Source organism: Electrona antarctica (assembly GCF_951216825.1).
Source record: "Electrona antarctica genome assembly, chromosome: 6".
In the NCBI taxonomy this organism is placed as follows: Eukaryota; Metazoa; Chordata; class Actinopteri; order Myctophiformes; family Myctophidae; genus Electrona; species Electrona antarctica.
In genome coordinates this window covers 22893911-22904972 of record NC_136811.1, presented here as the reverse complement: position 1 = coordinate 22904972, position 11062 = coordinate 22893911, and the positions used below count along the sequence as shown (strand labels likewise).

The 11062-nt window shown below is 41.0% G+C and overlaps 1 protein-coding gene across 1 annotated transcript; it reads right to left on the bottom strand.

Annotated features, from left to right (window-relative positions):
- Positions 1 to 217: 217 nt before the first annotated feature.
- On the bottom strand, positions 218 to 10725 carry abhd5a (abhydrolase domain containing 5, lysophosphatidic acid acyltransferase a). The gene is made up of 8 exons (XM_079503114.1): positions 10676 to 10725; positions 9013 to 9093; positions 6348 to 6433; positions 5824 to 6199; positions 2649 to 2803; positions 1474 to 1585; positions 851 to 1037; positions 218 to 349 (listed from the first exon to the last, which is right to left on the bottom strand). Exons 1-8 carry the CDS (start codon positions 10705 to 10707, stop codon positions 260 to 262), a joined length of 1119 nt encoding a protein of 372 aa, XP_079359240.1. The 5' UTR covers positions 10708 to 10725; the 3' UTR covers positions 218 to 259.
- Between the last annotated feature and the right edge of the window lie 337 nt (positions 10726 to 11062).

Genomic DNA, 11062 nt, shown 5'->3' with positions numbered 1-11062 from the left:
ACCCATCTCCCCATCCAGCAGGGTCATTAGATTATACCACATACCATTTGATATAGTACATGGTAACAAGTACAATTTTGACCATCATTGTGCAGCCCTATCTCTGTGAGACGGTGATATTAAATATAAAGTTATCTGTGCTTAGATTTGTATGTACTCATATGGACAGAGTACTCCTAATCTGACAGGTTGGATACTGGTTCCACGTCAGTCGAGTGAGTCAGTTAGTGCAGGTGCTACCCTTTCTGCCCTCTGTGTTTCAGTCCATCTGATCACACACCTGTACCACTCTGTGGTTGAAGTCTTCCGGGTGGTCTGCATACACATAATGGCCTGCTCCACGGATTGTCTGCAGAGAGGGTGCAACACAGTAAGGACGGGGGCAAAACCTTTGATGTTGTGTCTACATTACTAGGATAACAAGAACACAGTGATTCTGAAAGTGACTTTTTAATATAATTATGAATTAATTATTACTGAATTATTCAGTCCGTTAGACTCCGATATGAATGTATGTTTTTTATGTTTTTGTGTAACATAGATTCACAGTGGTTATATTGAAACATCTTCATTATGTGTCATAAAATATTTTTCTTGTATTGTATTATTATAATTTATAGCTAGATTAAACTATTCATTTAGCTGGGGATCCCCATGAACACCTTCAAGGAGCAACTGCTATATTCTATAAATGACGCCAGCAAGAAAATCAAATTCTTGTCTTTAAGAGACCAGAGATGAACCACGTCTAGATACTGTACATTTCCTCCTAGCAACCAGAGAGGTGTGAATGTCAGCAAGATGTCCTACAAACTGCCCCAAATGAGTTTGTCTGAACCCCTGAACTTACTATGATTTCAACATGAGAGTTTGGCCTCATTTCCTTTATGGTGTAGCCTGAGTTTCCATCTATGCTGGAGCGTGAGCCATACACAACCGTAATGGGGATGTCAGGATGAATCATTTGGATCCTCTGCAGCATGGGTCTCTTGGCCCCCCCATATGGGATGGACATGTTCTTAAAAGCTGTTTCACCGCTAGGAGAGAAAGAAAAAAAAACGAAATATCGTCACTCTCGGGTGGAAACCTTGTATGTATGCAAAACTAACATTTTTCAGGAAATGGGAAAAGGAATCTGTGATCTGGCAGATCAGTAGTTATTATTTAGTCACAAGCTCTTGTTAATACTTTTCATTGGTTAAATATTTATAAAGCCACAGACTTGACCACTTTCAGACTGGTGTCCCTATGTTGGCCCTGTACTGTAATTATAGGCAAAGATTTTCTGAAATGGTCTCCCTAGTTATTAGTAATGTCCAAGGCTTGTTTTCCACTCAAGACATGAAGAAGAAACCTTTGTTGCTGGAATTCACAGAAACAATCCAAAGCCCAATGCAGAGCTGCCAATAGATCCTAAGAAAAATGAGAGCAGAGAAAGAGAACAGAGAGGTGGAAGTGGACTGTGGCTCAGACCTGGGTGTTTGTACGTTCAGGTGATAGATGTACTCTGAGACAGTGTTGTCACTGAACATGGAGGAGAACTTTCTCTTGAAGTCTGGTCTCAGTGTCCGCACCAGAGTGAGGCCTGTAGGATCACATCATTAGAGGCATTTACGGCAGTGTCCTTCTGATTATAGTCTCGCGTTACCAGACTGTTGACTCTCGCAATTTCCAAATGCTTCATCATACAGTCTGGACGGAAGAGCTATCGAGCTATCGACGGAAGAGCTATCGTGCTTAAGCGATAAAGCGGAAGTGGAGCCTTCTCCCCACTTCCGCTTCGTCTTTACAGTCGCGCACATTTATTTTAATATAAATATAAATCATCTAAGCATATATAGTTTGTTGCTTAGCAGAAAATAAAATACAAAAATAAAATGTAAAGATATTTTTAAATATATTTTCATCAACGGAAATGGCAGCTAGTTCCAGACTCTATATAGCATTCGGAGATTGTGGAATAGTTGTCTGGCTACACGAGACTATTCTGATTATGACCCGATCATTAATACAATTATATTCTACATAGCAATGACATTTTTTTTTAATATAAGATACAAACATATAACAATGCCAATTTACATTAAAAGAAAAAGACAAAAGTGGACCAAAATGGTTTAAATTTCACCACTTTCTGGCTTATTTGGTGGTACAAAAATAAAGTACTATAAAATTACTATAATATTAATATATTATTAATATTATTGTACCATAGTTGCTCCTTGCTAGGCTTGCCAGGATCCATTGATAATTGAAGCAGAAACAATACTTTTAATATACAGTATTATATGAAAATACAATTATAGTTAGTGTTGAGGGTTTCATCTGGCTACACGTCAATTAACCCATTAAAACCGGGAAACTGGGGAAAGTATCTGTCATTTTATATTTTTGCGTAGGCTATTCAAAAATAGCATTACAGCATTACAAGCTCACCATGCTGTGAGCTTGTATATCTGCTATTTAAAAAAAGAATTATCTTGAAAGTGTGAGAACTACTGATTTAGAAGGCATTTGTAGAATCAGGTCCTAATGGGTTAAAAAGTCAAAAGTCAACCGTGACTTCACCATTAACCAACACATTCCTGAGACAATGCTGAAAACGCCACTGGACTGTGTTAACTTTTGCTGTAGTTTAGTGGCCTTACCCAGTGGTCCAACCAGTCTAAGCCCAGATAGAGGGTTCAAGGGGCTGAGTATGGCTCCCAGGGCTGTGATCCACACTGAGATGGGCCGGTCCTGTTCTGGTGTATCTGGGTGCTCAGCGAAGCCCCAGGGCTCAACCAGAACTATGTGCTTCACTCTACATCAGAGAGAATGGGAAAAATCAACAGAATCACCTGACTACGGCTGTTTTTATTTTTAGGTAGCTTCTCCTGAACCCTCTTCAAAATGCATTGCCGAGCGAAGACGACATACATTTAACATTTGCGTATAAGTGTAACGTTAAAGGTCGTGTTTTTGCATTACATCACAGATGGTTACATTAAAAGTTGGGTTTATAATGCATCAGCCATATCATTGTAATGTGCTATTCTGCTGAGCTTATAATGGTTTATGACCAGCACTTTCACACTTATGAATGATTCTTCTGATATAATTATCTTGTATTTTAACACTGGTTCGCTAGCTAATATCTTATCTTTGTTAGTCACATAGATTTACTACAGTATGTTGCCCTAAAATACAAATTACTGTTTCAAATGATCTGAATTAGATCATGTATGCTTGATTGAACTATAGTATATTTAAAATGATTGATAGATATTGTCCTGCACCACAAAATGCCCAGCCCACATGGGCTTACAAGACACTTGCATAATTCACATATATACTGTAGCCTACATCAAGACATCCACAAATAAAATACCAGTAACACATTAATTGTCCCGGCTGGGATTTATGGGTACATCGACTTTCTCCAACATACCTGCTATGCCTCTTTAGGAATTGTCTATTAACAAAGATATCCTTACTGAACAGCCAACTTAACGTAAAACATTCATATCCAAATCAGGATTCTTTTCCTGGATTCTTTTATTTTTTTCATGTAAAATGTAAAAGCCTAATTTCACAGTATTTAAGCAAGGATTACTCTTTTTAGAGTAGAGTCCTTGGAAAGGAGCCATCTTAGGTGGTTCGGACATCTGGTTAGGAGTGTGCCTCTCGAGTGTCTCCCTAGGGAGGTCCTCAATGCACATCCCACTGGGAGGAGATCCCAGGGCAGACCAAGGCTCAGATGGAGGGATTATATCTCTAAACTGACCCTGGAACGCCTCGGGATCCCCCAGGAGGAAGTTACTAATGTTGCTCTGGAGAGGGAAGTCTGGAGCTCCCTGGTGGAGCTGTTGCCCCCGCGACCAGACTACGGATAAGCGGTTGAAGATGGATGGATGGATGAAATACTTTTTATCATTAAAAATGTGTCCAGCAACTTGAGCTACTTTTCTTGAGTCTGTTATCACTTGTCAAAATACATTTTGATTCAACTCTCTTGACAAGCTGGTGGCATTATTTGCACAGTGCACAGTACTGGTTTCCACTTTTTTCTTTCTTCTTCTATGCAATCCACATGTAATTGCTGTGAATTACTTAGTTACACAAGCATTGTTGTTGTGAAGCTGTTTTTACAGGAGAAGAGTTAATATTACTATTTCTATTTGGCAAAGGAAACAAGACAGGTAGGAGAGACGGTCTTTGTTGAGACGGTCAGAGGGAGGGGGTTAGGACTGGAGTGGGTGACACAAATAGGTGGTGACAAAGTCAAAGCCAGTATTTTTTAAAGCGCTATTGGATGTATCCCCACTCCACAGAACTACAGCTTTACGTGTACATTTTTTCCAGAAATAAAATGAAGATATATAACAGTAATGTCCGATGATCATTATAGGAGGAGGACATTAGCCTGTGGCACAACTATTAATAACTATACCAAGCAGTCCAGCAGACATTACTTCTAGAGCCTCTATAAAGCTATTGTGCACTCCTGTAGCACACAGCAAGCTGTGTGTAAAGACCATGCCAGCACCTTAGGCTACAACATGAACTTGAACATACAGGATATGGGCAAGTCAGCTTAAAAAAGGGCACATGTCCCTGATCAAGAGCATCTTGTGTAATAACTTCAAGGCCATTTGGAACACTGAGATAACAATAAGAGGACAGGAAGAGAGGATGTTTTAAGCGTTACTGATGAAGGAAAGAGATAAGGTATTGAGGACATTTTATCAGACATCCCTTGAGGAGAACTGGGTGCCTGCTGGAAGCTTTGAGTTTAGGGACACAGCGAGCAGAGATGGTTCAGGAGAGATACAGCCCAGTGGGAGGAGAGAGCATGGAGGACACTGCTGTTATCAGACGCTGGCACGTTCTCTTGGCACACCGAGGTGACTACATTACGTGTGGAAAATGTGCGTTTCTTTTTTTGCTACACTCATCTTTGCACTGAAAGGACAACAGCATTATTCAAACCCAGAATCTATTTTAAACATTTCCAAGGATTTTCCACGTTTGTCCCTTTCTCTATTAACCCATTAAGAGTCTACTCTACAAATGCCATCTATCAGTAGTTCTCTAACTTTTTCCATGCCCCCAAAATGAAATGTATTTGGCCACGGACCACCCATCTGAAAATGCTTTGTGCCAGGGACCCCCAGAAGAGAAGATTTGTGTAAAAAAAAAAAAAAAAAAAAAAAAGGGGAAAAAAAGATCTTTCAAGATATTAAAAAAATGTTCAAACATTGCAGATGTACCAACTCGCAGCGTCGCACAAAGTGAAGCGCTGTGACCTTGTATATCTGCTATTTTTGAGAACCACCATTCTATATCTAAATCTAAATGTGTAACCTGAAAATGATATGGGCTCCAACATTAAAAATAATGTCTTCCTACAGGTGGAGGGATAACTGTTCAGTTGGATAACATCAACCTTATTATACATTTTGGAGTTGGACTGTTGCAATAGCTTTCACTGCTTTTGTTGTAAACATGCACTTGACTAATATACTGTAAGTAAGTTGGTGTGGTTTCCTGTCAGTATCAGCCAAGCAACAAGGATGTCTGAAATTGTCCAAATTTGTCTTTGAATACAAAATTGCCTTGTACTACATTCCACTTACTATCTGAGACAAGTTAACAAATGCTGGCATGGCAATACTTATTTACATAGATGTGGGGATTTTTGTACCTTGATTTGGTCTAAAACTCACAAACCATTACCGTACTAAAGACAACTGTAACCATTACATGAAGGGAGAAAAACAACATCCAATTGCTGAAACAAAAAGGAAAGGATAGGCTTCCTGAGGCATAAAGAACTCCTACCTGTCTGGGTATTTAATAGCGTATGATGCTGCCAGGTATCCTCCCAGGTTGTGACCAAGCAGGATCATAGCCTCCAGGCCGACTTTGGTCCTCCACTGCTCAACCGAATCCACAAACTCATCCTCTGCAGCTTGAGCGTCTGTGGAGAATTTTGGCCTGCTGCTCTGGCCAAAGCCCAGCAGATCCAAGGCGTAAACGGGATGATGCTGGGAGAGAGCCTCAAGGTTTTGGGCCCAAAGTCCTACACCCCCACCGAAACCGTGGAGCAAGACCACAGGGGTTTTGTCTTCAGTACTGTTGTTCATGAAGGAAAGCGTCCAGAGGCGGTTGCCATGGGATATGGGGATGTACTGTTTGGAAAAGTGGGTCTCAATACCTGCAGTGAAAGAGAAGAGAGAAAATGTCAAATGTGGGCCATAGATGAATTCAAATTAGGTTCATTAAGTTCAAATTCATGGTGCTGATGCATCCTACCGTCTAAATTAAGAATATTAAATAAAGAAATCAACGACAAACATGAATACCTCGTAGCATTCTCTCCTCTGCACACATAAGCTGTTTCTGAGAGGTGGGGGACCATGATGGCAGCCAGTTAGGGATCCACCACCACCTACAAATAAAAAAGGAAATCCATCATCGATTTTACAGTGTCCTACTCTGTACAAATCCACAGTGTTAATTTAACTGTGAGAGTGTACGAACCCAATACAAATAGACCTATGTATGTCCGGGTCCATTTTGTGTCGAATAGATAATTGGGATATTGTTTCTGTCGTCTGGAAACCTTGCATGTCCAAAACCATAAGTGTGACACGTTGTAGATCTGCCATTTTCTCTACTTTTGTACGATACTATTGTGTGATGAAGTAAGGCATTAATTCTTTCTCTCCCATGTCCATATATATACACACGTACCCCCCAGCTAGGGGACGTTATTTGCTAAATACGGACCCCAACGTATACTCAACCACGTATATAGTGGTTGAGCCCTAGAGCATCTTTTAACATTGATCCGGTTGCTATGCAACGCCTCCATCACCACCGGCTATGGGACGTTAAATCTGATGTCCGTTTACCTCGGTTACGAGCAGGATTTTCAAACCTCCATAATGCTGCATTCACATGGAATCAGGCAAGCGGTAGACGGCAAACCGGAAGTCATTTTAGTAGACGGGAGCAGGACGGTAAACGGAACAGGACGGCACGGCAGCCCGGCAGCCAGAATCGGCGACGGTAACGGCAGACGGCATCAATGTTAAAATATTTAATCTTTTTACCGTTCCGTGCCGTCCAGCAGGTTTTGCAGTTTGCCGTCTACCGCTTGCCTGATTCCATGTGAATGCAGCATAAATCAGAATCCAGGAGAGCTGTCCTTGGTGGATCTTCAGCCATCCAAAGTTCGGCTGTAATTTGTGACTTTGTACCGCGTCGCTCCCGACATGTAAACGTTTCTGGCGAGAGGTAAACAGTGTGTGACAATGCTAATGATACTAAAGTGTGTGTAACTGTGTATTGAGTGTTTGTATGAGGTCGGGGGGGGGGGGGGGGGGTCAAACTCCTTCTCTTAAAGTGAACGCGGCCGGCATAGATTAACTTAATTTATGCTAACAGCTAGCGGCACAGAAATGAATGTACAGAAACACATAAACAAGTTTAAATATAGAAATGCAAGGTTTCTGTCCGACAGCGACATGCAGTACACTAGTGGTGTGGCAATTTGTCTGAAAGGTCCCTTTGTACATAAAATGTACTTACTTTGTGGGGAATGGGAAAAGATAACTAAAGAGGGAATACAAGTAAAGTAGAACTATGACATAAAAATGGTCATATGAGTGGCCTAAAGCTAAAGCTAAGAGTTTACTTGCACCCTTGAGAGACAGGATGTATGGTTACAGTAGGTACAGTACAGGCCTCTGAAACATCTGCATTGTGCTTACTGTACACTACAGCATAGTGCCCAACCTGGTCAATTGGAATTTCACTGCAGAATCACTACCGGCAATTAGCAGATGAACGGTTACTGTAGCATGAAGCCAAATAGAAACGGATGCCAGAGCGTGGGCAAAGCTTTGACTCAGTGGCTGAATTCCAGGCCACCAATTTAATTTAGCATTATTTATTGGGCCAACGGATCCAAAAACTCATTTGCTGCAAAGTTGTTTATAAAATACAGCCTGAAACGCAGCCTTGTTATGATAAATTGCTATTTTGTGCTGGCGGAGGCTGGCCCAGGCAGGGGACATGGGTCAAATGAGTGGCAAAAAGGATCATGTGTGTGCTGTGCATGCACTTCAATACAATGTTATTATGTAGGTTTGGGCATTCTATAAGCCTATCCAATATTGTTTGTAATTACCACACATCAGTTAATGTACAGGGCTTTGGGTAGAGCCCATTTGACAGCCAGCAAAGAACATTAGATTACATTTTAATAGATATTCCAGCTGGAGGTCCATATGTCTATTTGTATTGAGCGACATGCCGCTGTAAGAGAGATGCCAGAGCACATTCAGCAACTACTGTATTTAAATGACTCTGCCCCCGACTTTCCTATAATAGATTATTTCATATGATTTTGTAGCATTGTCATTTGCTATGTGTAGTGCCTATTTTGTGTGGATCCCAAAAAGACCAGCAGAGACAGACATGCCATCAGCTAATGAAGATACCACAAATCAGCTAGTCTCCCTTTTATGGACAGTTAAGTCCACGCTGTTTGCACATCTATGATACATGTTCCCTTTTCCTTGTGCTGTTTGCACACTAGCTCTATATGTAGCATTATTATGTTCTGTGGCTGTTTAAGCCCAGCGTGTTTGTTCAGTCGATGTAACTAGAATCTACTGATCATGTATTTGGACATTTTGTTCCGGTCTCTGATCTGTGACTGCAACATACTGCATGTTTCCTTCAGAGTTACTGTAATAAAATAAACATGGACTATAATGTGTATATCTTCTTTGTGCCGTACCTGTCCAGCTGTTTTTGTTTTACAGCAGTGGTTTTCAACCCTTTTCATATCTGTTGGATACGATTTTGTCCACATTTCCATGCTGCAAACACACTAGCTTATGTGTTTAAGCAAGAATGCACATTAAAGCAGTCAAAAATGCATTGTAGTACATGCATGCATGCAGAGGGCAAACCACAATGGGCAAATGTATAGGGGTCATCATGATGATAGATTACCTTGATGTTGTGTCCAGTAACCCCAACATACTGCTGAATAGACTATGAACACCAAGAAACATCAGTATTTCCTGGATTGCTCTGTAGAAGAAAAATAAATCACACCTGTGTGAAGTGATGGGCGCTCTTATCATCGTACATCATCATGCATCATCTCATACCGGCCAATCAGAATACCTGTTGCCCGTGATTGGTTAGCTGATTTGCTCGTCTACATATGACGTAAAATTTCCCTTCAATGTCAATGGCGTTTAACGTTTTGATGTTTACTTTACGTCATATTTAGCGGAATTTTGACCTAATTTCTCTGTTCATTATCAATGGCAAGATTTAGCGGACATTTGACCTGAATTCCCCTTTCATTGTCAATGGCAAATCTTGAGATGTGTGGAGACAAGATTTAGCGAACATTTGACCTGAATTCCCATTTAATTGTCAATGGCAAATCTTGAGACGTGTGGGGACAAAAGCTGTAGGCTATATAGGAGGGGCTGGCATCATACATCGCATTCCATGCTCAGCCAATCAAATCATCACAAATTTCATTCCGGCCAATCACTTTTGGCGCCTTCACTTTTCTGCCCTTACTTTTATAATTTATCGTCAATATGTACTTTGCTCAGTCAATCAATCATCACGCTGAAACAACAGGTCTGGGAATGCCCATATATGGACCCTTTATTTATTGATGTTTTCGGGCCGGGTAGGCCCGGAATTTTCAGGCCTGTTGAGAACTCTAGTTTTCACCGGTTGCCGGGTGCGCCTTCGCCAATGGAGTCTTCCCCATGTATGGCTAATTGTCTATCCAGGGTTTGACCAGGTCAGTGTCGGGATCTTCATATATGGAGACGGCCATATAGGGAGCATGTCACGAGGCGTAACGGACTGACTGACATGAAAGCGTGACTGACGGATTGACTGACATGAAAGCGTGACTGACTGACATGAAATGCAGGTTTTCATAGTAAACTGCGACCTTCAGTCGCAATCATCGCTATGGGGTGATCAGCCAATCATCAGCCAATGTTTGTGTTCACACAAACAGACAAAGCTGGGCATAGGAGGAGCAAGCGCCCCTCAAAAAAATGAATGACTAAAAATGTGAATAGGGAGAGTACTATGCATTATGAGTAGCCTACTTACTACTTATAACTATAAAGTTACAAGAACATTATAATGCATTATACGTATGTTTATAAAGCATAGACATCATGCATAGCGAGTGTTATAGACGTAAAGTGATGTTCAATTCTACTATTTAAAAGAGGGTTGGTGATCATACTGTACATTCATTCTAAAAATACAATACAAAAGTTTCCATATATAGCAGTTCTCATGGAAAATGAGTACAAATAATCATCTAAAAACAATTAAATAATATAAACATATAGGGTGTTTTCTCTGTCTACACATGTGTATGTATGTGTATGTGTTGTGTATGTGTATGACTATCTATGTTATCAATTTATGACTGGCAATAACACAGCACGTACACTAACACAGATGTTTGTGACTTTATGGATGTGAAAAAAGAACATAGGTCTTTAAGAATCGACATTCATTAATACCATGTGGACTTTCTATCGGGTTAATCCGTATAAGGTACTTACTTTATGATGACAAAGAAAGACATTTTGTTCAAAAACAAGTAAAACTCACTCACCCTCTCTGTGCTGCCACAGTTTGCTCGGCCATTCTTCCCCTTCAGAATCACGTCATCTGCTGGTGACTACTTGTAGTTGTTGCACAATCGAAAGTAGCATATCTACAAGCTCACGGCGCGTCGCAGCGCGATGCGTTGTGAGCTTGTAGATCTGCTACTTTCGGTGCGCGACACCGGCGCGCAAGCAAGTATACTGTACGGGACTGTACTGCACAACTTGAAACGAGACTTGGCTTGGGGTGCGTTTGGTTTTAACACCCGTTTAAGATAATTCCGCCAGGCGGCGTCTTTTTCACTGTGAACAACGTGGAGACGCTGTGCTTCTGCGCCCCCCTGGCAATCAAAACGAGCACACCCCACACACGTGGCCGAGACTTGAAACAACAC

Bases quoted from the DNA above. Each gene is read 5' to 3' on its own strand.
- abhd5a (XM_079503114.1), bottom strand. From the start codon at position 10,707: ATGGCCGAGCAAACTGTGGCAGCACAGAGAGG. The intron at 6,434-9,012 runs GTAATCTATCAT...TTTTATTTGTAG, and splicing joins TTACTGGACACAACATCAAG to GTGGTGGTGGATCCCTAACT. The intron at 1,038-1,473 runs GTCTGAGCCACA...TTTCTCTCCTAG, and splicing joins CTGAACGTACAAACACCCAG to CGGTGAAACAGCTTTTAAGA.